Source organism: Scylla paramamosain, chromosome 38, assembly GCF_035594125.1.
Source record: "Scylla paramamosain isolate STU-SP2022 chromosome 38, ASM3559412v1, whole genome shotgun sequence".
NCBI classification, from domain to species: domain Eukaryota; kingdom Metazoa; phylum Arthropoda; class Malacostraca; order Decapoda; family Portunidae; genus Scylla; species Scylla paramamosain.
The window spans coordinates 5,637,408-5,663,875 of NC_087188.1; the positions used below are offsets into that span (position 1 = coordinate 5,637,408).

A 26,468-nucleotide genomic window follows, 5' to 3' on the forward strand; every position below is an offset into this window, starting at 1 on the left:
CATTGCTGTGGGTTCAAATTGCACTGTTTACAATAATTACATGTATGTCAATTAGGAGAGAAATTCTTAACGTTTAGTTATTCTTGAGTGTCCATTTATTCTGTATCTATTACTGAAGATTAGTGTTTTGCTAATTTAGTTGTACTTGCAGTTTAGTTATTATTAGTAGGTAAATGGAGTAGTTAGGTTAGTTTGGTTAGTCTTGTGGATAGAAAAAGGGATCTGGCTGTGGACCGGTGTCATAATGTCCTCCTCCTGGTCTGGCAATCTTCTGAAAAAAAAAAAAAAAAAATTACTGCTGTCTGGTAATTATGGCCTGTGATGTATCTAGGTGTATGATGTTGCTTGTTTTCGGAAGCCATTTGTGCTCGCGATTACGAATTTCAATTAAATTATTGTAGTGTTCTGGCTGTAACTCTTACTGCTTCCCATATCTATTTTGCTCTTATGTTCATTGTTATATTCAATGAAGTAATATTGTATTTTGCGTGTAACTCTTCCACACTGGCCTCGTCCTCTTCATTACTATTAATAGATTTAAGTGCGTTGTTTATAACTGTTTGCATATTTAATTTTTGTGTGTATGATATTGAACACATCGGAACTGGTGGGTATTCCATTATAGGTATTAAGAGAGTTTTTACAAGAGTAGCTTTAACTTCTGATGATAGGTTACTGAACCTTTTAAGTTTAGTTAGAACTGCATTACCTTTGTTTTTAACGCATTTTACCACCAACCTTTTTTAACTTGTATACAGTGGAGTTAGCAGCTAGAATGTGAAGAATGAATGCGGGAGTGAGTATGGGAAATGATAAGATACATGTGTTTTTTTTTTTTAATGCAGATGATGTAGTGGTCATGAGTGAATCAGCAAATGAGCTTCAAAGTTTGTTTGATGTTGTAGATGGGTATGGAAGGGACCTTTGGTGTGAGATTTTGCAGTGAGGAAAGCAAGGTAATGATTGTGAACAGATCAGAGAATGAGAGAAATTCAGTGTGGAGACTGGGAGGGAATGAGTTGCAACAGACAGATGAATACAAGTGTACTGATATGTACATATAGTAATCGCCAACCAGCGAAAATCCTTGTTATATGAGAACAATCACAAACTACTCTATCCACTCGTCCAGTCAATGAAGCAGTATCATGAAGCCAACACAGCGAGGTGGTACCAAGGATACTTGCTTGACTGATGTACAATTTTTCATAGGGAAGAAGCTAAGAAAGCTAATGTTGTATAATACATGTTAGAGTATTGTATTATAATCTGTGGTGTGAATGGGGGAAGAATGAATGAACAGTGGTTAGAGTGTACTGTGTATTTGTTAAGGGGTTCATTTGACTCGGAGAGAAGACTCATAGTTGAGCGAGTGAGGAAATGAAATCACTCTACCAAGAGCAATTGAGCTATCAACACCACCACACCTTGCTGACCTGCATTTACACCAGTGGGTTATCATGGATCTTATTCCTCAGGACAAGGTATCCAGTGAAAGTGACACTTGTGGTGGAGGTGAAAGGAATGTATTAGGTTATGTGCAGAGGTATTATAAGGATTATTCTGTGATTATCATGGTCCATGGTGTGCAACGTAGTGATGGCCATCCCGATGTAGAGGGAGCCAAGGTGTGGCACGCAGAGATGGCCTCACACTCACAAACCACTTGAGTGTCCAACTTGCTTGAGCTGTTCCCCCCTCCACAACAGCCGTACCGTTGGGACGACGTGGAGAAACAAGATGAGCCAGTGCCCCCTCAAAATGAATGAGCGACACGTTTGTACCATGTGGATGGTGGACTCAGTATGGTTCCAGCTGCCACAAAGCGCTTTGCTGTGTGTAGCTGGGATAAATGGAAGCAGGGATACATGTTAGTGGTGGTGTGAAGCACGATAGCCCCATTTCTGGATGGGATGAATGAATGAGGGGAGTATAAGTGATCAACAGGTGAATGTTGGTGGTGGTGCAGATTGTTACTGGGAGTGAGTGTGGTGTGGCAGGGGTAATTAAGGAGTAGGTTATTATTCTGGTATGATAATCAATCATTTATAATGCCATTACGTTAAATTATATTCTGATAATCTTTACCCCATTCCACCTATAGAACCTGTTAAGCTAAAAGCAGTCATAGTAGACAAATAATAATAGTTTATAGTTTGTTATTGGTGGCAGTGTTTTTAGCAGTGTACTGATTGACTTTAAGCTTCATAAAGGGATAATAATTTGCCTCAAGCAATACTGGTCAGTACACAAGTACCTGGGGATGTGGATGAGTCTGAATGGCTGTGTGAAGGTGCAGAATGAAAAGATAAGCATAGTGAACTAGGAAGTACAGCAAGGATGAGAGCAAGTAAGTATGACGTGCTACGAGAAGTTTGGAAGAGCGTGGCTGTTCCAAGCTTCATGTATGGTATGGATGTAATTGCATGAAATGAGAATGAACCAGTAGTCTGAAGTAGGACAGAATAAAGTAGTAAGAATGGCACTGAACGCACCAAGGTATGCAGTGGTAGAGGCTTTAAGGGGAAATGTGGAGTAGAGTACTTTTAGAGACAGCTAAAGGCAACCCTGAGGTAAACAGCTAGATTATAGCAAGTGGGTGATGCAACACTAATGAGAAAGGCATTTCTGTAGAATGTTAGAAGTAGCAAGTGGAGGAAGAAGTGTGTTAAGATGGTAGTAAAGAGTGGCTTGGAAACTAGTAGAGTTTTTCAGCAGTTTGAGGGGAGGCATGTTGAAAGTGACTGGAGTATGATTGTTAGAAATGGAGAGAGTTTAGAATGGGATGTAGGGAAGTGGAAAAATGAAATAGACAGAGTAGTGGAATGTGGGGAACTGAGTGAACTGAAGAATAAGATGAAACAAAAGAGTACTTTAGAGTGGTATAAAGAGAAAGAACCCCCAATGTATGAAAAGTGGTACAAGGGATGCCTGGGTGGTGATCTCTTTCAAGTGGGGGCATAGTGTATGGATGTGAATGCCAGGAGGTGTAGATGGTCTAAGTCCCACAGAAAAATGTGCCAGATGTGTGACAAGGGAGAGGATGAGACAGTAGAGCATATAACGTTGGAGTGTGTGAAGTATACCAGAGATGGGGATGAGATGATGCAAGTGGTGCTGAGGGAATTGGGGGATGTCAGAGTGGAGAAGGCAGGAAAGGAATTGATGGTGTTGCTGCTGGGACTGTGTGGGAAGGCAAATGAAAAGATGATTGAGGTTGTGAAGGAATTCCTGGAGTAAATGTGGTATGCTAGATATAGGAGTTAGGTGAAATATGAAGTCTGTTTTCTGTTTGTTGTTTTTCTTTTTTCCCTATATGAGTTGCCGATAGGAAGGCCTGGCTCAGGAGTAATCATCACAATGACTGACTGCCTGTCAGTCATTGTGAATTTCGTTTAAATGTGATAGGTATCCTTTTAGATATGACATTTCCCTTAAACTATGATGTTATATTTTTATTCTTTAATTACGATTTTTTTTCCACACCACCATCGAGGTAAAAGTGAAGACACGGTGGCTTTCGATGTTCGGGCAACAACTCTTGAGGTCAAGTAAGGATCCCCTCTTAGCCTTTTCCTCCAAAAAATACTTACTTACTGAGTAAATAAGCTCTTTTCTCGGCTGTTGTGACAAGAGCAAGTGGGAGAGGTAGCTTCCATCCTGGCTGACAGTGCGAGAGGAAGTGACCATGGATTAACACGTGTGTGATCTCACTCGGTCACTCATAGAGAAGTGACAACGCCTGAATGAAATATCACACCAAGTATTGTCGTATTTGCAAAAAAAAAAAAAAAAAACAATGCAACTGTCATTAAAAAAACACATATTACACTGACTTGCCTTTTCTAGAGCTTCACTGTCTATATATACTACAACACCATTTAATTTCAAGATAGGAAGTACCTGACGAGGTGTTTCTTGGTATAAGTGTGGCAGCACCACAGGCCGGGGAATTCCCGGAAAGGACAATGCCTAAATGCTTAATTCAAAATGGTCAGACCATAACTCTTATACTTCAAAGTCCTCTTTCCCTTGCAAAGATTTCACCCCTTCTAAATTTTCTTTCAATATAGTATATCAATTATCAATACACTTGTCCAACATTTAAGTGTTGTATTTAACATAATCATTTTTTTAACTGGTCATCTCAAAATTTTGGAGAAAGCAAGCTTCCCAAGTCAATCACTTAAATCACTATACACCAAACATATGAAGCCTAACCTTTATATATATATATATATATATATATATATATATATATATATATATATATATATATATATATATATATATATATATATATATATATATATATATATATATATATATATATATATATATATATATATATATATATATATATATATATATATATATATATATATATATATATATATATATATATATATATATATATATATATATATATATATATATATATATATATATATATATATATATATATATATATATATATATATATATATATATATATATATATATATAAGCAGAATTATATATGGTGAATTACTTAAATCATTATATATCAAATATATGAAGCCTAGCCTTAATAACAAAAATACTTCAGTTAAACTATTAAACCAATACAGTTTCACTCTCGACTTTTTTTTTTATTTAGTAACTTCTGCTATCACTCGCAACAGCCACTCATTGACTCCTCAGACACACCAGGTGACAACCAACCAATCTCATTTTCTATATTTCATGTTTTTCGATATTTTTTTTTTTTTTTAGATTTATGGTTTTGATTGCTATTTTTAACTTCATGAAGTTTACCAATATATATATATATATATATATATATATATATATATATATATATATATATATATATATATATATATATATATATATATATATATATATATATATATATACACACACGCACTATACCATGCTGGCTGTAACGGTCTCCAATGAATCACCTGGGAAGGCGCACACTTTTTTTCAGTTACTCATGCTCCATATAGATGATCATTTCTTTTCCTGGGTTACTTGTCATTTTTGTTCAGTGTTGTGGTTGAATTGAACAAAACAGATGCTATGTGCATGTATTGAAAAAGAATCTTTCCTCTTCTCACACAAAGGTGTACAACGCACAAAAGAATGCATCATGCACTATGTTATTTACAGTGTCCATGGTACACAAAATTCAACACCACCTTCCTTCTCTCAATATAAAAGAAAAAGAAAAGAAAAACACAAAAAAATAAAAACACACAATGCAAAACAATACAGCATGTAGTCCACTAGTCTATTAGCATATTTATTTTCTGAAGTTACTTACATTTGTAGCGTAGCTGTTGCGCAGAGAACTATTCGCATGTAGAATCCTTCCTTACAAGGAAGGACTCTTCATGTACTGTTTGATGTCCCTGCTTCTATTGCAAGCGTTGAGTGTTTGTAGGATATCACCATACATCTTATATGTTGTATGTATTGTCAGCAGTGAGACCTGTACCCTGCCATCCATCTTTGAGGAGACCTTCGTCCTCACACTGAGGTCGTCTGGCAGTAGTCCAGATACTGGCCTGCTAAACTCACTTCTGAAATGGCATAAATGGATGCAATGAATAATAAACGCACTCACTTTGTGAGACCATTTCCTTCACTCATGATAATAAAACCAATATGCTTACAGTGAGAGCTGGACGGATTCATTATCCTCTATTTCACCATCACTGCTGACCAGCAGAACATCCACTGGCTGCTGCACCACCAGGTCTTCTTGTATTTGAAGAGCCTCGACAGGCCTAGAATGAGAGGCCCATGGTTTGAGAACAGATTAAGAACAAATGTAAGACTACCTCCTTCATGATGATCAAATTAATAGCCTCACACTGCATCACTGTCCTCTACTCCATTATTCTGCAGATGATCGTTCTCTGGCTTCTCATTGGAATATGGCTGCACAGTTTCCTTATCCGATTCTAAAGGAGACTTAAAACAAGTAGGAAAGATGACAATAGTTTGAGAATAGGTAAAGAACAAAATATAAGACCATTTCTTCTTTCATCTTCATTATCATAATAATAATAATAATAATAATAATAATAATAATAACACCAAAAAACTTACAGGGAGAGATGAACTGAATTACCATCCTTAAATTAATTATTCAGGCCCAGTCCTCTGGGGCCTGTGCAGTCTCACGGATGTGTTAGTCAGCCCCTCAATGACTTGCATCCCTGGCCTGATCTTAGGGGAATACTTGTAGTACTGCCTTGCGGTATGTATGTAGTGGGAGCACTGTTCCACTACTTGAAGATGCCATGCTGGGTCTTGTTTTTTTTTTTTTTTTTTTTTTTTTCCCAGAGTGCAGTAATTTGTGAGTATCTCAGAATCCATGAGGTTATCTTTTCACTCACTCCTGCTGTCGCTGCAATCTGTCGTACTGCTTTCCCCAAACCAGAGGTCATCTTTCCGCAGCATCCACTTGTCTGAGCACTACTGCTACTGGGAAAGATGTAGCAATCTGGAGATGAGCAGCTTATGGCCAGTGACCTGTAGAAAGCCAAGGCTTTCCCATGATGTGGGGCGAGGAACAGAGAAGGCCCCTTTTCTGCCGTCTTGTGTCTTGTATCGTAAGATTCTCACAACAAACTTGTTGATAGCTTTGCTTCCATCATTGAATTGCGGTTGCCATTCCGCAAATTCAGAGAGGCAGAATTTGGAGAATTCCATCATCTGCCAGAGGGAACAAACCAGAAAAAAAAAAAAAAAAAAACTGATATCAGTGTGTCCCTTCGAGGCACAAACTGGCAGGACAAAGGTTCTCGTCATTTAGGCAATCTCTTGTGCTCGCCAGTTGGGTCTGCACATATTCTCGTGTCAGTAGCTTTTGGATGATGCCCAGGGAGATGTTATCTCTTTCCTTCCTTGCTTTGCTCAAGAATGCTTCCCTTTTCTTGTTCTTAATAAACCAGACTGAGAAAGAAAAGGGAAGTGTTAAATAAGGTAAATGGTATGCCATGGCACAAGGTGTGTCAGGAAAGTTCTAGGACTGGTGTCACAAAAGATTATTTTGAATCCAAACTACAAACTACAAGTTTTCCCCTTCGAAGTAATCCCCCCTGGAGTCTAGTGCACTTTCCCATCCTTCTCTGCCATGCTTGCATGCACTCCTGGAAGAATCATCCGGGATCCTCCACAGCTCCGTCGTCACAGCCTTTTTGATGTCCACGTCTTCAAAACGGGTCCCCTTTATGACCGCCTTGAGCTTGGGGTAGAGAAAAAAAATCATACGGAGCCTGGTCAGGTGAGTAGGGAGGTTGCTCCAGCACGGCGATGTTCTCGGCCAAGAACTGTCGGATGCTGAGGGCATTGTGAGCAGGCGCGTTGTCATGGTGAAGCAGCCACGAGTTTTCCTGCCACAACTCTTGCCTCTTCTCGCACACTGAACGAAGCAAATGCCGCAGTATCTCTCTGTAGACATGCTGGTTGATTGTCTGGCCCTATGGCAAGAACTCGCAGTGGACAATACCCCACAAATCGAAGAATACAATCAACATGACTTTAGACTTTGATTGTCTTGCTTTCTTAGGCCTTGGCGACATCGGACTCTTTCACTGTCGCTCTGGCGTTTGGTCTTTGGGTCGTACTCAAAGATCCATGACTTATCACCGGTGATGACTCTCCCTAGCAAGTCTGGTTCGGTTTCGAGACGCTTGAGGATGTCCTGACACACTTGCATGCGTCAATCCTTCTGGTCATCGTTCACCAGTTTTGGCACTGTCTTTGCGCAGACTTTCCGCATGTCTAAATCTTCAGTGATAATCTTCCAGACGTTGTCCCGATTCATGCCCAGATCATTTGCGATCAGTCGAACAGTCAGCCGACGATCGCTACGCACCATCTGTTTGACGCGCTCAACGTTGGTCTCAGTCCTGGTCGTTGAAGGCCTTCTGCTCCTGGGGTCGTCTTCCACGTTCTCACGTTCCTCTTTAAACCTCTTGCACCACTCAAAAACACGTGAGCGTGACATCGTCTCATCTACGTACCCTTCCTGCAGCAATCCCAGTGCTTCTGAAGCAGTTTTCCCCAACCGAACCAGAAACTTCAAGTTTGTTCGTTGCTCTGTCCTCATTGCTTGATGATCTGAAACAGAGGTTATGCATGTGGAAAAAAGTTCAATGGCTGCAGAGAGCTGAGATCACAGTTATATATTCTAGGGGGATTACTTTAAAAGGGAAAACTTGTAGTTTGTAGTTTCGATTTGAAATAAATCTTTTATGACACCAGTCTTGGAACTTTTCTGGCACACCTTGTATGCTCGTTAAAGATCAGACAGATACTTACCCTGAAGCTCCTGCAGATTTCTTGCTGCCATATCGTAGTGCTGGGGAGAGATTTTAAGGTTCCCTTTTTCCTGCTTCAGGCATTCCAGTACTATTTTGCAGGTGCAGGTTATTTTCCTCGCGTACGAGTCGCTGAAAATGTCCTTTTTAACGATCAGGTACCCGGGAGGATCTTCATTTGTAGCATATTCATATTTGTGACATGAGAGTGCCTGTTAGGAGGGACACAGATCTATTGGTTAGGCCATATTGCAGCACTTCTGCAATCATTTTCACATTCTTTAGGATGGTGACATTGGCCAGGGCCGTATACCTTTCCAGGTACTCCTTATAATTTTTAAGAAATAATTTGATGGAGTCCTCTGTGCTGTTCATCCCCAGCCATAGGATGGATAGGCGGCTGGTCGCCGGTAGCACCGTAACAGATGTTACGGGAGGTGGGGATCTATTTGATAGAATTTCGGGCAAGGTGGGGCTAGAAGAGGCCGGCAAAGATCCTGCACCTTGTTGATGTAACTATCATTATCTCCTAGGCACCATAGTTTATAACACCATTTGATTGGCTTCATTGGGTTGTATTGTTTCAGGCAGCTTCTGCCTTTGAAGTGCATGTAACATTGACTCATCTACACTGAAGTGGGTGCTCTTTCGTCTCTAAATCTTTCATTCAGAGCTTCAACAAGTGGCCTCACTTTATATATCTTGTCTCTCCTGTCTAATTTAGCATTGTCATTCTCGTGTAAATTACTGAGAACGTACTGAAATCTGTCGCAAGTCATCGCCCTTCGAATAGCACAGACACCTGTATCATCTCCATTCATCCAGTTATGGCGTAGTGATGGTAGACGATGGTAGCCCATCATAACGTTAATTCCAAAAAAGACTTGCATTTCATCTTTCAAAATATTTCCAACTTTTCCTTTCTGAGTGCAGTACGAGTTTGTTTCAAATACTAGTGTCAACCACTTCAGCATAAAAAAAAAAAACATGAGAAAGGCATCACCTGAGTCTGTGGTTGTGTTTGTATCTTCAATTTGATCTGGTCGAAACACTCTCTCTTCCACTGATTGCGCTTTCTTTACCTGCGACGTTCTTTGTTCTTGTTATTTACTTCCGGGGTTGGGTTAAGTTCACGACATGTAAACACATCAAGTGCCAGATGATCGATGATTCACGATTATCGGTGGGAACTGAGACTCTCGAGAGGTGATCTCTCGCTTACAGTAATAACCTGTATTACTATGGCGACGATTGCAAGGCGGGATCCAGCGATCCTGTCAGAGCGATGAGGGTTAAGGGGATAAGTGAGTCATTACTGGCTGTACACCCTGGTCTACTTGTATAGAATAGGAGTCTCGACAGTAGTCTACCAGAGAGGGTAGTTGTGTTTCGGCAGTAGACACCTGCCGAAACGATAATTACTCCCAGTGAGGTCTAAAGCACTGTTCAGGGGGTGCTGTAAACTTATCATTAAACCCAGCTGTGACCTCACTGAACGTTTCCCTTTGTGTCTTACAACACAAGGGGGCAGTCACAGCCTGCCCTCTAAAGACAACTCTCTTCCTCCACACAAAACTACAAGCACCTAATAACACACACACCCTTCACTCAAAAACTTCAAAATTATCATGGCGACTCCTACACCAGCCTCGGAGTCCCCATCTGGGGAGGGGACCATAAATATCCCCGTCGGACTGCCTTGCTGTCGACGACCTTAAGTGTCTTGACACCCCCCTCAACTTTTTCTTCATTAACTTCTGCAACATTCGCGATCTAAGATCTAATCTTCAATCTGTAGAACACCACCTCTCCTCTTCTAAACCTCATCTTCTTTTCCTCACTGAAACTCAGGTGTCTGAGGCAACTGACAGTAGCCCCTTTTCTGTTCCCTCCTACTTTCTCTATCCTCATTTTCGATCCAAAGCTGGATGATGCGTTTATGTGCGCAATGATTTAACCTGCTCTCGTGCCCACGCTCTTGAATCTTCTGAGTTTTCCACCATCTGGCTACGACTAAAGAGTCACTCTCAAACTAAATTTATCAGTGCTGTATACCTCTCACCTAACTCCTCTGACTATAAGAAATTCTTTGACTACTTAACTTCCAAAGTGGAGCACATTCTGACCCTATTCCCTTTTGCAGAGATCTCCATTCTTGGAGACTTCAATGTTCACCACCAGCTTTGGCTTTTCTCTTCCTTCACTGACCATCCTGGTGAACTAGCCCTCAACTTTGCTATCCTCTACGACCTAGAGCAATTGGTGCAACACCCTACTCGTATTCCTGACCGTCTTGGAGATACGCCTTTTCCTGACCTCTAATCCTTCTGCTTATGCTGTCACCCTTTCTTCTCCGTTGGGCTCCTCCGATCATAATCTCATATCTGTATCTTGTCCTATCGCTCCAATCCCTCCTCAGGATTCCCCTAAGCGAAGGTGCCTCTGGCGTTTTGCCTCTGCTAGTTGGGGGGACCTCAGGAGGTATTTTGCTGATTTTCCTTGGAATGACCACTGCTTCCGTGTCAGAGACCCGTCTTTGTGTGCTGAGCACATAACAGAGGTGATAGTGTCTGACATGGAGGCGTACATTCCTCACTTTTTCTCGACCTAAACCTTCCAAACCTTGATTTAACACAGCTTGTTCTCGTGCTGTACATGATAGAGAGGTGGCCCACAAAAGGTACTTAAGCCTTCCATCACCAGAATCTCATGCACTTTATATTTCTGCCCGGAACCATGCTAAGTCTGTTTTCCAACTAGCCAAAAACTTCTTCATTAACAGAAAGTGTCAAAACCTTTCAAGATCTAACTCCCCTCGTGATTTCTGGCATCTAGCCAAAAATATCTCCAATAACTTTGCTTCTTCTTCCTTCCCTCCTTTATTTCAACCAGATTGCACCACTGCTATCACATCTATCTCTAAAGCTGAACTCTTTGCTCAAACCTTTGCTAAAGCTCTATCTTGGACGATTACGGGCTTGTTCCTCCCTCTCCTCCACCCTCTGACTACTTCATGCCACGTATTAAAATTCTTCGCAATGATGTTTTCCATGCCCTTGCTGGCCTAAACCCTCGGAAGGCTTATGGACCTGATGGGGTCCCTCCTATTGTTCTCCGAAACTGTGCCTCCTTGCTTGCACCTTGCCTGGTCAAACTTTTCAGCTCTGTCTGTCAACATCTACCTTTCCTTCTTGCTGGAAGTTTGCCTACATTCAGCCTGTTCCTAAAAAGGGTGACCGTTCTAATCCCTCAAACTACCGTCCTATTGCTTTAATCTCCTGCCTATCTAAAAATTTTGAATCTATCCTCAACAGGAAGATTCTTAAACATCTATCACTTCACAACCTTCTACCTGATCGCCAGTATGGGTTCCGTCAAGGCCGCTCTACTGGTGATCTTCTGGCTTTCCTTACTTAGTTTTGGTCATCCTCTTTTAGAGATTTTGGTGAAACTTTTGCTGTTGCCTTGGACATATCAAAAGCTTTTGATAGAGTCTGGTATAAAGCTTTGATTTCCAAACTACCCTCCTACGGCTTCTATCCTTCTCTCTGTAACTTCATCTCAAGTTTCCTTTCTGACCGTTCTATTGCTGCTGTGGTTGTGGTAGACGGTCACTGTTCTTCTCCTAAATCTATTAACAGTGGTGTTCCTCAGGGTTCTGTCCTGTCACCCACTCTCTTCTTATTATTCATTAATGATCTTCTAAACCAAACTTCTTGTCCTATCCACTCCTACGCTGATGATACCACCCTGCACTTTTCCACATCTTTTCATAGACGTCCAACCCTTCAGGAGGTAAATATTTCACGCAGGGAAGCCGCAGAACGCCCGACTTCTGATCTTTCTAAAATTTCTGATTGGGGCAGAGCAAACTTGGTATTGTTCAGTGCCTCAAAAACTCAATTCCTCCATCTGTCAGCTCGACATAACCTTCCAGACAACTAACCCCTCTTCTTCAATGACACTCAACTGTCCCCCTCTTCTACACTGCACATCCTCGGTCTGTCCTATACTTATAATCTGAACTGGAAATTTCACATCTCATCTCTAGCTAAAACAGCTTCTATGAAGTTAGGTGTTCTGAGACGTCTTCGCCAGTTGTTTCTCACCCCCCCCCCCAGCTGCTAACTCTGTACAAGGGCCTTATCCATCCATGTATGGAGTATGTTTCACATGTCTGGAGGGTTTCCACTCATATTACTCTTCTAGACAGGGTGGAATCAAAAGCTTTTCGTCTCATCAACTCCTCTCCTTTAACTGACTGTCTTCAGCCTCTCTCTCACCGCAGCAATGTTGTATCTCTAGCTGTCTTCTACCGCTATTTTCACGCTAACTGCTCTTCTGATCTTGCTAACTGCATGCCTCCCCTCCTCCCGCGGCCTCGCTGCACAAGATTTTCTTCTTTCTCTTACCCCTGTTCTGTCCACCTCTCTAACGCAAGAGTTAACCAGTATTCTCAATCATTCATCCCTTTCTCTGGTAAACTCTGGAACTCCACCTGTATTTCCACCTTCCTATGACTTGAATTCTTTCAAGAGGGAGGTTTCAAGACACTTATCCATCAATTTTTGACTACTGCTTTGACACTTTTATGGGACTGGCATTTCAGTGGGCATTTTTTTTTTTATTGGATTTTTGTTGCCCTTGGCCAGTGTCCCTCCTAAATAAAAAAAATGAAAATAAATAAAAATAAATAAATAATACTCCATACCCAGGGAAGTGACTCCTCGGCTGCGTGTGTGTGCAGTGATCCTGCTTTCCTCATTGATACAAATCACTGAGTTTCTATTTTTTTTCCTTCTTCCCACAACTATGAGAGATGCCTCCATCTGGGAGGTGAGGAGGCTGATGTGGCATTCAGCAAGGAGCTCTTCCAGCGGTGGTAGTGCACCAGACCAACGTAGCCATCGGACAGGGCCTTGAGGCGCTTGTCTGTCCAGGTTCCAGTTCCCTGTGCCGGAGGCTGCCTCTGGTTCTGGATGTCCTCTATCATCTGTGCATTGGCAAGTGTTACTCTTTCATATTATATTTGTCATGTAATCTCTTTACACCAGCAACTTACAAGTCATTAGTTGTGTTTGTATGTCTTAAGGCCTGACATGTACTAACCTGCAACAGTTCATCAGCATCTCTGTCCGTTGCTTCTGCGAGATCTTGTAATGAAATGTCAAGAAACATTAATGTCTTTAGCTTCATACCATAAAGAATGGACTTGAATTTTTTTCTGTCATTCTAGACAGACTCGGAACATTTCTGGTGATGACGTCCGTCACCAGTAAACCAGGGATCAATGTGAAAGGAATGCAATTAACTTCTTTCTTTCCTTAAATACGCAACACTTCAATGGTCATAATGAATTGAAATGCTGTTGCATGCATCTGAAGACAAGGAAGCAACACGTATATTATGAACTTGGTGAGAAATCAGTTCAAGGAAGGAAAACAGCTTAACTTTTTTTATGTGAAGGTCACTGGCCAAGGGCAACGAAAAAAAGAAAAAAAGAAATCACTGAGGTGTCGGTTCCAAAAAAAAAAAAAAGTCAAAAGGATATTACAAAATTGGAGGATAGCTATCTTGAAACCTTCCCCTCAACAATATTCAAGTCGCTGGAAGGGGAAAATATAGAAGCAGGTAGGGAGTTCCAGAGTCTACCAGAAAAAGGAACAAATGGTTGAGGAAAGGAAGGAGAAAAACTGGCAGAGACAGGTCAGAATGCCTAACTTTAGAGAAACTGTTTTAGGTAGAGATAAAATATGAAGGTTCCAGTTCAGATTATTAGTAAGAAGAGACCAAGGATGTTCATTGTAGAAGAGGGAGACAGTTGAGTGTCAATGAAGAGAGGATAGTTACTGGGAGGTTGTGTCAAGTTGATAAGAGGAGGGACTGAGTTATTGAAGCAGTTATTGGGGCAGTTTGCTCTGCCCCAATCAAAAATATTAGTGATCAGAAGTCAGGCATTCTGTGGCATCCTCCTGTAAGTTGTTTGGTTGCTGAAGTGTTGGATGTCTGTAAAAAGACATTAAAATCTCTAAAAGAGGATGATCAAGACTCTGTAAGGAAGGCCAGAAGATCATTATGAGAGCAGCCACCACAGAACCCATACTGCCAATCAGATATAAGACTGTAAAGTGTCAGTGTGTGTGTGTGTGTGTGTGTGTGTGTGTGTGTGTGTGTGCGCGCGCGCGGTCAGCTCTAGTCTGAGTCAGACATGCCTGGGTCTGCTCCAAGAAAACTGAATTACAGATATAGCGGGATGAGTTGATTGAAACTATATTGTCTAATGAAAGCAGTGATTCTGAAGCAGCAGCCTGATTAAAAGATCTCCCGTTAAGCACTGCCAATGAATTAGCAGACCTAAGGCAAATTATAACAAATTATGAAACAGCTGCAGACAAGAAGTTGTCGGAAATGTAACAAAAAAGTAGACAAGCAGGCTGAAATAATCATGAAGCAGCAGTCGTTCGTCAAGCAAATTGATCATAAGGAAAGGGAAACAGTGGTGCCGGGTGTCCCAGATGAGGAAGAGGCATCTGAGTTTTTTGTTAATAAGAATAATGATGCTCCTTCCTATGTCAAAATAAGGTGTTTCAGGCTACTCTCATGTCAACCTTGCTTTATGGCCGAGTCGTGGCTAGGAGACGTATCATACTCATTCCACCAAATCTCTGAAACAGCCATGGGATATCAAGTGATTGTTCATTTAATATTTCTCTTATTTGAGTAGTCTTATTGCCAGCTGACTGGATATTTACAAAACCACACTTTAAATAGTGAATAGTAAACATGAAATTCATGATCAGTAATGGAAGCCAATTTAGTCAACTCAGTAGCGAAAGTCTTGCAACACCTAGCATTGACTGAATGGCTCTTCTGTGACATCATGGACTTGATATCTACCTCAGCGCAATAAAACTTTATCACCATGATCATGGATTGCTTTACGGACTACATTCTGATGGAAACGGTAATGCTATTTCAGTATTATCCTGTATTTGTCTTAGGTGACAAATTCCATATACCCTATGCGTATGTCATTATTATTACGGGAGTTTGACCAAGGAAGGATGGCAAATGACATAAGGGTGACAGATAATTAAGTTTTCATCACTTAGTGAAGTGAGTTCACGCTGCCATCCATATTCTTCTTAAATCTTACCATATTACTGATATAGCTTACAAAGTATCGTTGTACTATTAAACAATTTTAATATGTAATTTAGGAAATAAAACAGGCACAAAAGGATAAGAACTTGAGCGATTTGCTAAAGAAATAAGTACATTCTCCATTACTCTCCTCTACAATCAAGATCAAGATTATCAGTTTGGCGTGGCTGTGGTCTGTGGTAGCGGCACGTGTTCACCACAAAATGAGCGAAATACCTGTCAGGAGGCGATCTAGAGAGGAAAGAGAAGCTTCAAATGTAAGGAGTGGTGGTGATGGCACTGGTGTGCCTGGAGCAAGTGTCAAGGTTCGTAGGTAATACAGGTTTGATATGTGTCTCACAGTCACCGGCTCACCGGCCATTACTGCCTGGCCTGGCAGTGGCAGACTGATGCTGGTTTCTGCATAGTTGCCTTCTCTGTGGCGTTTGCAACGTGTCATCGCCACTCGCTAGTAGGGAAGGCATAAACAGTGATAGACTAGAAAACACGCATGACGTGTTTCCCTCCGGCAGCGGTAGTGTGCTGGTGGTTTGCTTCACCTCCTGCACAAGGCAGCACTGAGAGTGGCGGTGCTGGCCGAAGCAGGTACACTATTGCTGAAGAATGGTGCTGTAAAGATGAGAATGCCAGGATTTGTACTTTTCTGCATTTATTTTAGTCAATATCGGTGTATTAAATTTCGTGCTGTTATTTCAGAATCACTACAAACTCACTTCTACCATTGACCGTCGCAAAGCCTCGACAAGAATTTCCTGTTTAGGAAAGTTCCCTAGAAATTTCCCGAATCACAGGGAATTTTTCAGGGCGTTTTTTCGTTTAAAAATACGACGATTGATACATTCCTAGTTAAACTTAACCTAACTAACCCTCTAACCAAGTGGTTCTTAACCCGGGGGCCATAGCTAGAATTTAGGGGTGGACATAGCAGGCTGTTACAAATTATACATTTCTAAATTATATTAGGAATCTGAATTATTAAGAAAAAAAAAAAAAGACTTGCATCACTCAGTCCTAGCAGCAAAAAAAATTCTATCAAATACAAAATAATAATGACTCAGCTTTGAGAACACCTTTGCTTTATTAGAAATTTAACAATTTCATTGTAATAATATAGTTCCTTAATTTGCATTTACCAGTAAGATTATTATAATTTTACCTCTCAGTCCACTGCCAAGTTAGGCCCACAAAATGACTTCCAACAAGGTTTTAGAAGCAAGAGATCTTGCTTAACTGAGTGATACACTCACAAATTTATACTGGAATCCTTGGGAAGAGATGAAACTATGGATGCAGTCCACCTTGACTTTGCCAAGCCATATGACGAGTAGATGCAGTCCACCTTGACTTTGCCAAGGCATGTGACAACTTACACCACCAGATCCTCCTGCAAAAACTGTCTCAACATGGAATGAAGGGCAAAATAAGATGGTAGATCCAATCCTTTCTAATAGGAAGGTATCAAGTAACATGTGCAAGGAGCAGCATCAAGAAGGATACACTATAACAAGTGGAGTCCCCCAAGGTAGTGTTATGGGACCAATCCTCTTTGTTATGATTAATGACCAACACAGACATATGAAGCTCACTCCTGTCTTTTACGGATGACATCCAAATTTTCAGCCTCACACATCACAGAGATGACATGTCAAAGTTACAAGAAGACTGAGAAAATCTGGACAGAAGTGAATAATGTGAAACTAAATGAAGAAAAATTTGAGGTCAATAAGGTCAATAAGTTTTGCAGTAACAACACTTTCAACACCTCTTAAGAAAGACCAAATGGCACAAGCAGAAAACAAAACACAAGTCAGACTTAAGATGCCTCCTTTACTGTCACACAGAAAAATAGCTGCAAAGTGCAGACAATTAATGGGGTATATACTGAGAACATTTAGCACAAGAGGCAACACAGCCATGATCACTCTGTGGAAATGAGTAACCTTACCTCACACTGACTACTGCTCCCAATTCTTGGCCCTTCACAAACAAAACACATTGACACAGAGGGAGTGCAAAAAACATTCACCTTCTGTATAAGAATATCTGAGGAACAAGACGAACAAAGAAGAAAATTAATTGCTTGGCAAGACAGAAAATGCAATTTATACCCAGTAGAAAGAAGAATAGCGAGATATTGAATTATACATACCTGGAAAGTAATTGAAAACCAAATTGTCTGACCCAGAAACATGCACCCACTTAGAAGAAGCAAGAACAGGAAGAAAGTGTGCCTAGTCTCACCTTCCTTCAAACTGCCCCTCAAGAACCAGAACCCTCCAGTGCAGCAGTGTTTCAAGGAGGAACCTGTACCTATTTGCCTGCCTCCCACCATATAAGTCCATAACCATAGGTGGGAGTTAGTGGTTATCTGATAATTATCTTTCCATAAGTCCATAACCATAGGTGGGAGTTAGCGGTTATCTGATAATTATCTTTCCTGCGTTATCGATTCTTTGTTATCGCCGATACTTTTGCTTCAAACTAGCAACAATTGATAATTTTAGTTTTTGGAATATGAGCATGTTGAAGTTTTAGACTTTCAAAATCAAACCATATTTGGGGACCAGCATCTCTCTCTCTCTCTCTCTCTCTCTCTCTCTCTCTCTCTCTCTCTCTCTCTCTCTCTCTCTCTCTCTCTCTCTTCTCCCTTGGCTGGTGACCCTACAAAAAAAGTAGTTACTGTACTTAAAGCAGTACTTTACATTAGTGAAGAGAGGATAAACATTGAGTTTTATTTTTTATTCTAAGATTTTTTTTTTTTTTTTAAGGTAAAGATAAAAAATATAGATTTGGATTTATTGATTTTATTATTTAAAATATCAATATCATTATTATTAGTATTGGAGTTTTGGATTTATCGATTTATCTGTTATCATCTCATCGGGCAATAAATTTATCACCAGTAACTGATCATCAGTTATTGCTGGTAAGGTTATTGTTAAGGTTATTGTTATCGGTATGTTGGTTATCGTGATAAATCTTTTCATTACCGTGCCCAGCTCTGTCCATACGTCAGGGAGTGAATACAGGAAACTTAGAGAGGTGGTGTGGTTTGCTGTGGTCTTACTCTGGGTAACCTTTTGAACCTCTTACAGGTGGGAGAAGACTATGGATCAGACCTTTTTAAGTCTGATGATGATGATGATGGCTGTGATTATGTCCAGCCCACAGACAGCAGCAGCAATGATGAATCAAGTGATAAGTGTGCAAGAAATCCTCCCTGTGGCTCCACAGTGCCTGCCATGACCAGGGTGCCTCAGGAAGCAACTACTTTTTCAGTGGTCCCAGTCTTGGTAAATAGTTTTTGATGATTTTTTACCACTACTAATCATTCTAAAGCATTCTATGACAAAATACATAGGAAGAATAGCCAGCATATCATCAGTGCCCAGAGGCCATGATATAACTCCAAAATTAACTACATATTTGAGTGAAGGGAACAACAGAACAGTGTCCTGAGTAATTGTTAGGTTTGACACACTCAGTATGGCACAACCCACTGGTGGGTCCTGAGTAACTGTTAGGCTTGACACACTCAGTATGGCAGGACTCACTGGTGGGTCCTGAGTAACTGTTAGGTTTGACACACTCAGTACAGCACTGGTGGGTCCTGAGTAACTTAGGCTTGACATGCTCAGTACAGCACGACCCACTGGTGGGTCCTAAGTGACTGTTAGGCTTGACATAGTCAATATGGCAGGACCCACTGTTGGGTCCTGAGTAACTGTTAGGCTTGACACAGTACAGCTGGTGGTCAGTATCACTGGTTGGTCCTGAGTAACTGTTAGGCTTGACACACTCAGTACAGCACAACCCACTGGTTGGTCCTGAGTAACTGTTAGGCTTGACACACTCAGTATGGCAGGACCCACTGGTGGGTCCTGGTATACTAGCCAGGTTTGCAATGTGACCCACCAGTGGGTTGTAGTTCAGTGATCATATACTTTTGTTACAAAGCAATGTCAATGAAATATGTAGAATACTCAAATTATTGTACAAACACCAAGTGCTTGAATTGTTAAAGAACTCATTTGTAGATGTTACCATTAAATTCATAATTACCATTAAATTCATAATTGAAATTATATTGATGTATTGGTGTCATTCTGTAGCAGCTGACGCATCTCTTTGTTAATATTCATTTTGGCACTTTATCTGCTTCTAGATAATGTTGCCCTCTTGGGGATTCCCCAGTACTTGCTGCCTTCTGCCTGGCTGTAAGTTTTCAATAGAGTCAGTTATGAGTGACAGTATGAGACTCTTGAAAACACAGTAATGAGAGTGGCTTATGAGAAAAGTACTTGTTACAGATTGTCTAAACCTTTAGTACTGGAGTAACAGTAAGCAACTTTACTGCAATTTTCACATACTATTTATTTATTTATTTTTATTTATTTGTTTATTTATTTTATTTTTATTTATTTTATTTATTTATTTATTTATTTTTTATTTATTTATTTATTTTTTCAGGCTGTGTAGTAGCCTGACATCTGGTCTGAAGCACCTAGCCTTTTCTTAGTTTTGTTGTGGTCTACAAAACTTTTTGGTTTTACAATTTGATCTCCATATCCTGATGTTTTACTAGTTGGTATTAACATGTCATTATATTCTGGGGTAGAGGACAATGTGATAACACTCCTCTTATCTTTTCAATGAAACACTTTGACCCTTTTATCATTTTGCATTTAGATTATTTCCCCTTTATTTATTTGTCCTTTTGCAACCTTATTTGAAAGTCCTGCCCAAGAAGAATGACCTGTGCCACAAAGATGTGTCTTTTGTGACAACAAGTCCTCTGAAGTATATAAATTGTCACTGTACAATGTCATACTCACATCAAGCAGAGGTGTCATCACTCTGACAGTTGTTGTGTCTATAGCACCTAAATGTTGCCATCTGTCATCTTTCCCACAGTGCTTCTCATAGTTCCATATATATCTATCAGCATTACACTGTTTGAACAATTTTCAAGTTTTTAATCAATGAGATGCTTCGCTTTATATATTTTGTGTCTGCATGTGCAAAAGCTTTAAAGAAGCACAAATGCCTAAGAAAAGTTGAAACTAGTCCCAATTCACAGCAGTGGGGTCATCACTAACATGTAATGTTTTAACCTCTTTGACATGATGACACAGTATACGCATTATTTCATCTCTGATAACATATGTGAGAGACAAGCATACTGCGTCATGGTCATTTGAGTGTGTGTGTGTGTGTGTGTGTGTGTGTGTGTGTGTGTGTGTGTGTGTGTGTGTGTGTGTGTGTGTGTTTCATGTGAAACTATTTCAGTCTTGCACCAACAGTACATCTCTGTTTCATTGTATGAATATTGTATAAATATTGTATAAATAATGATGAATATCATTGTATAAATAATGATGAACATTTTTTATATATTTCTTTTTCAACCAGCTCCTCCCTATATCTCTGTTATCTCCCCTTCACCCTCCATTATGTAGTATCTTGCTCTTTTCTCTCCCTTCCTCCTCACAAGCATTCACAAGAAAAGTGGTGGGATGGGTGGTGGGAAAGAGTGTGACAAAGCAAAATGTTTGGCAACAGTCGTGTTTTGCTTTTGTACTATTATTATAATACTGGTACATATTTCTATTTGTTATTATTTCACTCATTGCCAAAATATTATAGTATAATTTAGCAGATGACAACTTCTTCACACATGCAAGTTGGCCATCTCTCTCTCTCTCTCTCTCTCTCTCTCTCTCTCTCTCTCTCTCTCTCTCTCTCTCTCTCTCTCTCTCTCTCTCTCTCTCTCTCTCTCTCTCTCTCTCTCTCTCTCTTGCTGTGTAAGGCACAATGGAATCATTGGTTAAATAGTATGTTATTATTCTTATACATAGTATGTTATAATTATGTTTAGTTTTGTGAATATCAGTGGTGGAGTCTTAAAGCTTGCCACGTGCGTGGAAATCCCAGATATGACGTGTGGCATGTGTTTTGACTAGCTGTACCAAAGAAGTTAATGCAAATTGCATCTAATGCTGGGGGTTGGTTTGTTTCCAAGTCATAGTCTAACACAAGGAACTTAAAATCTGATGCAGGAATGGGTCACAACAATCTGCACTGGCAGCCACACTGAACATGTAAAGTAACTAGATTTCTGTTCATTCTAGGTATTTCTTTGTTTTGTATTACTGTTATTTTCAGTTGAGGCATCTTGCATCAATTGTTAAATTTTGGTTTTATCAATTTATCTTTTATCACCTCAATGGGCGATAAATTTTTCACCATTTATCAATTACTGGTTATCACTGATAAGGTCATCGTTATCGATTTATTGGTGATTGTGATAAGTCTTTTTGTTATTGTGCCCTGCTATATCCATGATGTCAAGGAGTGAATACAGGCAACTTCAAGAGGTGGTGTGGTTTTCTGTGGTCCTACTCTGGGTAACATTCTGAACCTCTTACAGGTGAGAGAAGATTGTGGATCAGACCTTTTTGAGTCTGATGATGATGTGGCTGACCATAATTATGTCCAGCCCTCACAATTCACCAACAGCAATGACTTCAGGTGGTCACTGGAGCTGCTTCACACTGCCATCCGCGAGCACCGGTGGGACAATGCCTTCAGGTTCCTGCCGTGTGTCATCACCCACACAGCACCACATCTTCCCCTGGAGTTCCTGTTGCGGGTGTGTGTCCTGTTTTACCTGTAGATTCTCTGTTGTGGATGTACTTGTGTGTATTCCTCTCTTTCAGGGTGGCACAAGCTGTCTTAACTGAAGTGTGTGGATATATAACTCATGCCTTTTCTTGTATTAGTCTAGTGACCTTTTGCAGTCACCTTATTTTCTTACATTATTTATTCTTTAGGGTAGTTATTACACAACACTGTAGTTGAAATAATGATTCATAGGTTCTTTATATTTTATAAATCGTTAGTAAGCCTGAGGAGTTATTTTTCTGATTCTCCTTGGAATGACTACCGCTTCTGTGCCAAAAACCCATCCTTGTGTGCTGAGCGCATAACAGAGGTGATACAGAGGTTTTATTGTAGGGATGTATCGATGTATCATAAATTGCAACTTAACACAGTATTCCATCAACTATCATGGGCTCACCTATCTCGCCTTCAGTACATTCTGGATTTTTCTGGCTAATATGTGCAAATTTATATCATGGGTTTCTGCAGCCGATAGGTATTTATATTTTTGAGGTTTTAATTATTTCTCTGATGAAATAAGCATTTTCTAGACCAAAAAATTTTTGAATTAGTAAATGAATATAAAAATACAGTACAGTACTGGGCTATATAACTCATTAATTAAAATATATTAAAAGAAAATATGTAGTGTATCGTAGAAGAGTAAACAAAGAATTGCACATACTGTATGGAAAACGAAACTCAGGAGGTGTAGGGTGTGGCTAGTTTCTGTTGTGTGATCTTGTTTCAAGCCCTACGATGTCCAAACATTCTGTACCTTCCAAGGCTTTGGCAGTGAACCCAAGTGTCACAGGAAGATGCTTACTATAGCAGAGAAGGTGAGAATCCTTGACATGCTTAAAGAAGGGAGAAGATATGCAAATGTAGGCCACCATTACAGCATCAATGAATCTAGTGTTCCCTACATCAAGAAGGAAAAGAAATATAATGGAGAGTTTATAAAAACTTAAATCTATAATAATAATAATAATAAAAATGAAATATATATACAAATTATAAAAATAATGAAAAAAATGCAAGTACAGTACTGTTCTTACTTCGCAGATTTTCGCCTGTGATGGGGTTTTGGAATGTAACACCCATGATAGTTGAGGGATTATCGTATACATCAGTTATATGGTCCAACATAATATATGTACTTTAAGTTATACACAGAACAGTAACAGTTCATTATAATCTAAACATACAAAGAAAGAATACTATAAATAAGACCACTCATCTCATAATCATCCCTTTTAGCAAGTAAAGTTTCCATTGTGGTGATCCCATATTGTTGCCTGAGCACAGCTGATTTTGAACACTGTTCGATGACGTGCCTTTCAGATTGGATTTCTCCACATTCACACAGGCACTAGTCCAAAGGCAAATGGCCCTCCCACACCTATTCCACCACCTTCCACAGCAAAGAAGTGGCTGCTCACTCATGTTCTGGCCCAGGATACATGATGTGCCTCTTTTATATTCTTTTTCATTTGTATTAGGATTTAAGGTACAGTAAAGTTGAAATCTCAATGAATGAGAGTTTAACACTTTTGTCTATGGTTGTCAAGAACAATTTGTACTTCACTAATATCATTGTGCAGTAAGTCCCTTAGGAGATGAGCAACGTGGTAATTATAACTTAAGATGGTGCGTATGGTGTGGGCTAATGGAACACCCTTAAGGTATGATATTTTGCTCCACATGAGTGAAAAGAATCTATGCCGTTTACTGATGACCATCGCATGTAATGTGGGTAATCCTAATTATAATAAACAAAGGTCATTACAGGTGGGCTTCCTCACCCTTAACACCTGTTTGACACACCACAGGTATTGGTTTTAAGTCTCTTAGACATGACTCAGCCATAAAGCAAGGTTGCCATGAGAGCAGCTTGAAATGCCTTATTTTGACATAGAAAGGAGCATCATTTTTCTTGTTAACAAAAGTAACAAATTTTAGAGTATTACACATTTTGTTTTCTGCATGAATCTTAATTGCCGTGGAAGCAGACCCATCAGCTGTGAATGGACTACCTAGACATACACAGTGGACTATCTAGATATACACAGGATACAACTGCTACATTGTCCACCATAACTGGCTGCTTATCATCATTGTCACCATTCACTACAAAAAAACTGAGTTTTAACTATGTTAATCTTCATTTCATGGGTACTTCAAAACCTGCTTAGAATTTAAAATTTTTTAATAATAGAACGTTTAGAAATTGACGAGATGATGATGTCCATGAGGACAGACACATATAACCCTCCCCATGGGTGATTTATCAATCTGATTAGGTAATTTACATATAAAACAAACAAGAAACAGGAAGTTGGGGAGCCCTAGCATACACCAATAGGAGCAGTGATAAGAGCAGTACCCACAATACAGTTTGTTATTCTGTATATAGCAACAATAGCACAAACTATAGTCTTCCACACCCTGGCTATTGAAGTCTTGTATATTTAAGGAAAGAATGATGTTATTTGTATTCCTCTCACATCAATCCCTTGCTTACAGGTGACGGACGTCATCACCAGAAATGTCCCAAGTCTGTCTGTGGATGACAGAAAAAAATTCAGGTCCATTCTTCATGGTATGAAGTTAGAGACATCAGTGTTTCATGACATTTTATCACAAGATCTTGCAGAAGCAACAGACAGAGATGCTGATGGACTATTGCAGGTTAGTACATGTCAGGCCTTTTTAAGACATACAAACAGAAGTATTGACTTGCAAGTTGCTGGTGTAAAGAGATTACATGACTAATATAATATGAAAGAGTAACACTCCAATGCACAGATGATAGAGGACATCCAGAACCAGAGGCAGCCTCCAGCACAGGGGATTGAGACAAGGACAGACAAGCGCTTCAAGGCCCTTTCTGATGGCTACATTGGTCTGGTGCACTACCACCGCTGGAAGAGCTCCTTGCTGAATGCCACAGCAGCCTCCCTGCCACTGGACGGTAAGCCCAAGGCACTAAGGGGAGGGAGGCATCTTTCATAGTTGTGGGAAGAGGGTAAAAAATAGAAACTCAGTAACTTGTATCAAAGAGGGAAGCAGGCATCTACTGCTCTGAGTGTCAGTGTCTGCTCCCTGCTGCTGCTGTTATCTGCTTTGCTGAGTGTCTCACCTGGAGTCTGATCTCAGGCCTTCCTCTCCATGGCTTATGCATGCTGTAGTTTCTTCTATATCTATTTTCCATTTATCTGTCTCCAAAACCTTGCTCCCTCCAGGATGGGGTGTTTACAGCAGAAGAGACTTTCCCTCCGTTTCCAAACATTCCCTTCTTGCTTGAAAAAGCACTTGTTATCTCTTAACACCTTTTCACACATACTCTTTTTTTTTTCTGTAATTTTTCTGTAAATCTTTAATTTCATAATGGAGCAGAACAGACTTTGTTTTGTTCATTGGCTCAAGACTCATTTCTTCCCCTATCCACTCAACATAATCTTCCAGACAACTTTCTTCCTCTACCCAAAATATTCTTGGTCTGCCCTTCATCAAACCTCTGAACTAGAAATTTCATATCTTTTATTGCCAAAAACAGTTTCTAAGTTGTTGGGTGTTTTGTTTCATCTTTGCTAGTTCTCCCCTGTACATTTGCTTACGTTGAATGAAATATAGGGTACATCCATAGTGTGAAGTTATTCACATGTTGGATGGGTTGTACTTGGTGCATTGGGAAGAATATTAATGCATTGTAACAAATAAGTTTGCTTAAGTTGTGCATAAATGGAATGAGTGAGTGATTCTCTCTCTCTCTCTCTCTCTCTCTCTCTCTCTCTCTCTCTCTCTCTCTCTCTCTCTCTCTCTCTCTCTCTCTCTCTCTCTCTCTCTCTCTCTCTCTCTATGAGGGGCACTGGCCAAGGGCAACAACATTATAATAAAAATAAAAGGCCTATTGAGGTACCAGTTCCTAAACAGAGTCAAAAGCCGAGGGGTTTGGGATCAAGAGAAGGATAGGGGGATATGGAAGATAAGGGAAGGACCATAGGGGAGAAAACTATGATGTAAGGGTCTGCCAATGAGATTTCCTCATACTGGATAGAGGGTGGGGCATGGTGCACCTCATTTACGTGATTGGTGGGAACAGGGATGGTGGGAGTAACAATAGAACGTCAAGGACAATATATGGAGTCTGTAGCTAAGAGCCAAGGCACAGTACGGGATCACTCAACAACAACTAAAACACAATGTAATTATGACACCTACGTAGGTGTAGGTGTCATACCTACACCTACGAGTAGGTGTCTACCTACTCGTATATTCTACTGGTGCTTCATGATGCCTACATAGGCGTCATTGTGTTGA

General features: G+C 40.1%; 1 protein-coding gene and 1 long non-coding RNA gene across 5 annotated transcripts; one reads left to right on the plus strand and one right to left on the minus strand.

Annotated features, from left to right (window-relative positions):
* Positions 1-72: 72 nt before the first annotated feature.
* LOC135091617 (uncharacterized) lies at positions 73-5,905 on the minus strand. Its single transcript, XR_010262572.1, has 3 exons — positions 5,661-5,905; positions 5,309-5,567; positions 73-271 (listed from the first exon to the last, which is right to left on the minus strand). It is a non-coding gene; the product is annotated as an uncharacterized LOC135091617 (long non-coding RNA).
* On the plus strand, positions 306-25,247 carry LOC135091616 (uncharacterized). Of its 4 annotated transcripts, XM_063989382.1 has the most exons (6): positions 1,262-1,484; positions 13,136-13,321; positions 18,578-18,775; positions 21,913-22,134; positions 24,672-24,836; positions 24,954-25,242. In XM_063989382.1, exons 2-6 carry the CDS (start codon positions 13,298-13,300, stop codon positions 25,158-25,160), a joined length of 816 nt encoding a protein of 271 aa, XP_063845452.1. In that variant the 5' UTR covers positions 1,262-1,484; positions 13,136-13,297; the 3' UTR covers positions 25,161-25,242. The 4 variants fall into 4 exon arrangements, 3 of the variants coding, with proteins under 3 accessions (XP_063845452.1, XP_063845451.1, XP_063845450.1); XM_063989381.1 differs by lacking the exon at positions 13,136-13,321 and having other exon boundaries at positions 1,266-1,484; positions 24,954-25,240; XM_063989380.1 differs by lacking the exons at positions 1,262-1,484; positions 13,136-13,321 and adding an exon at positions 15,634-15,787 and having other exon boundaries at positions 24,954-25,247.
* The last annotated feature ends 1,221 nt before the right edge of the window (positions 25,248-26,468 follow it).

Bases quoted from the DNA above. Each gene is read 5' to 3' on its own strand.
- LOC135091616 (XM_063989380.1), top strand. From the start codon at position 15,686: ATGAGCGAAATACCTGTCAGGAGGCGATCTAGAGAGGAAAGAGAAGCT. The intron at 18,776-21,912 runs GTAAATAGTTTT...AACCTCTTACAG, and splicing joins TTTCAGTGGTCCCAGTCTTG to GTGAGAGAAGATTGTGGATC. The intron at 24,837-24,953 runs GTTAGTACATGT...TCCAATGCACAG, and splicing joins ATGCTGATGGACTATTGCAG to ATGATAGAGGACATCCAGAA.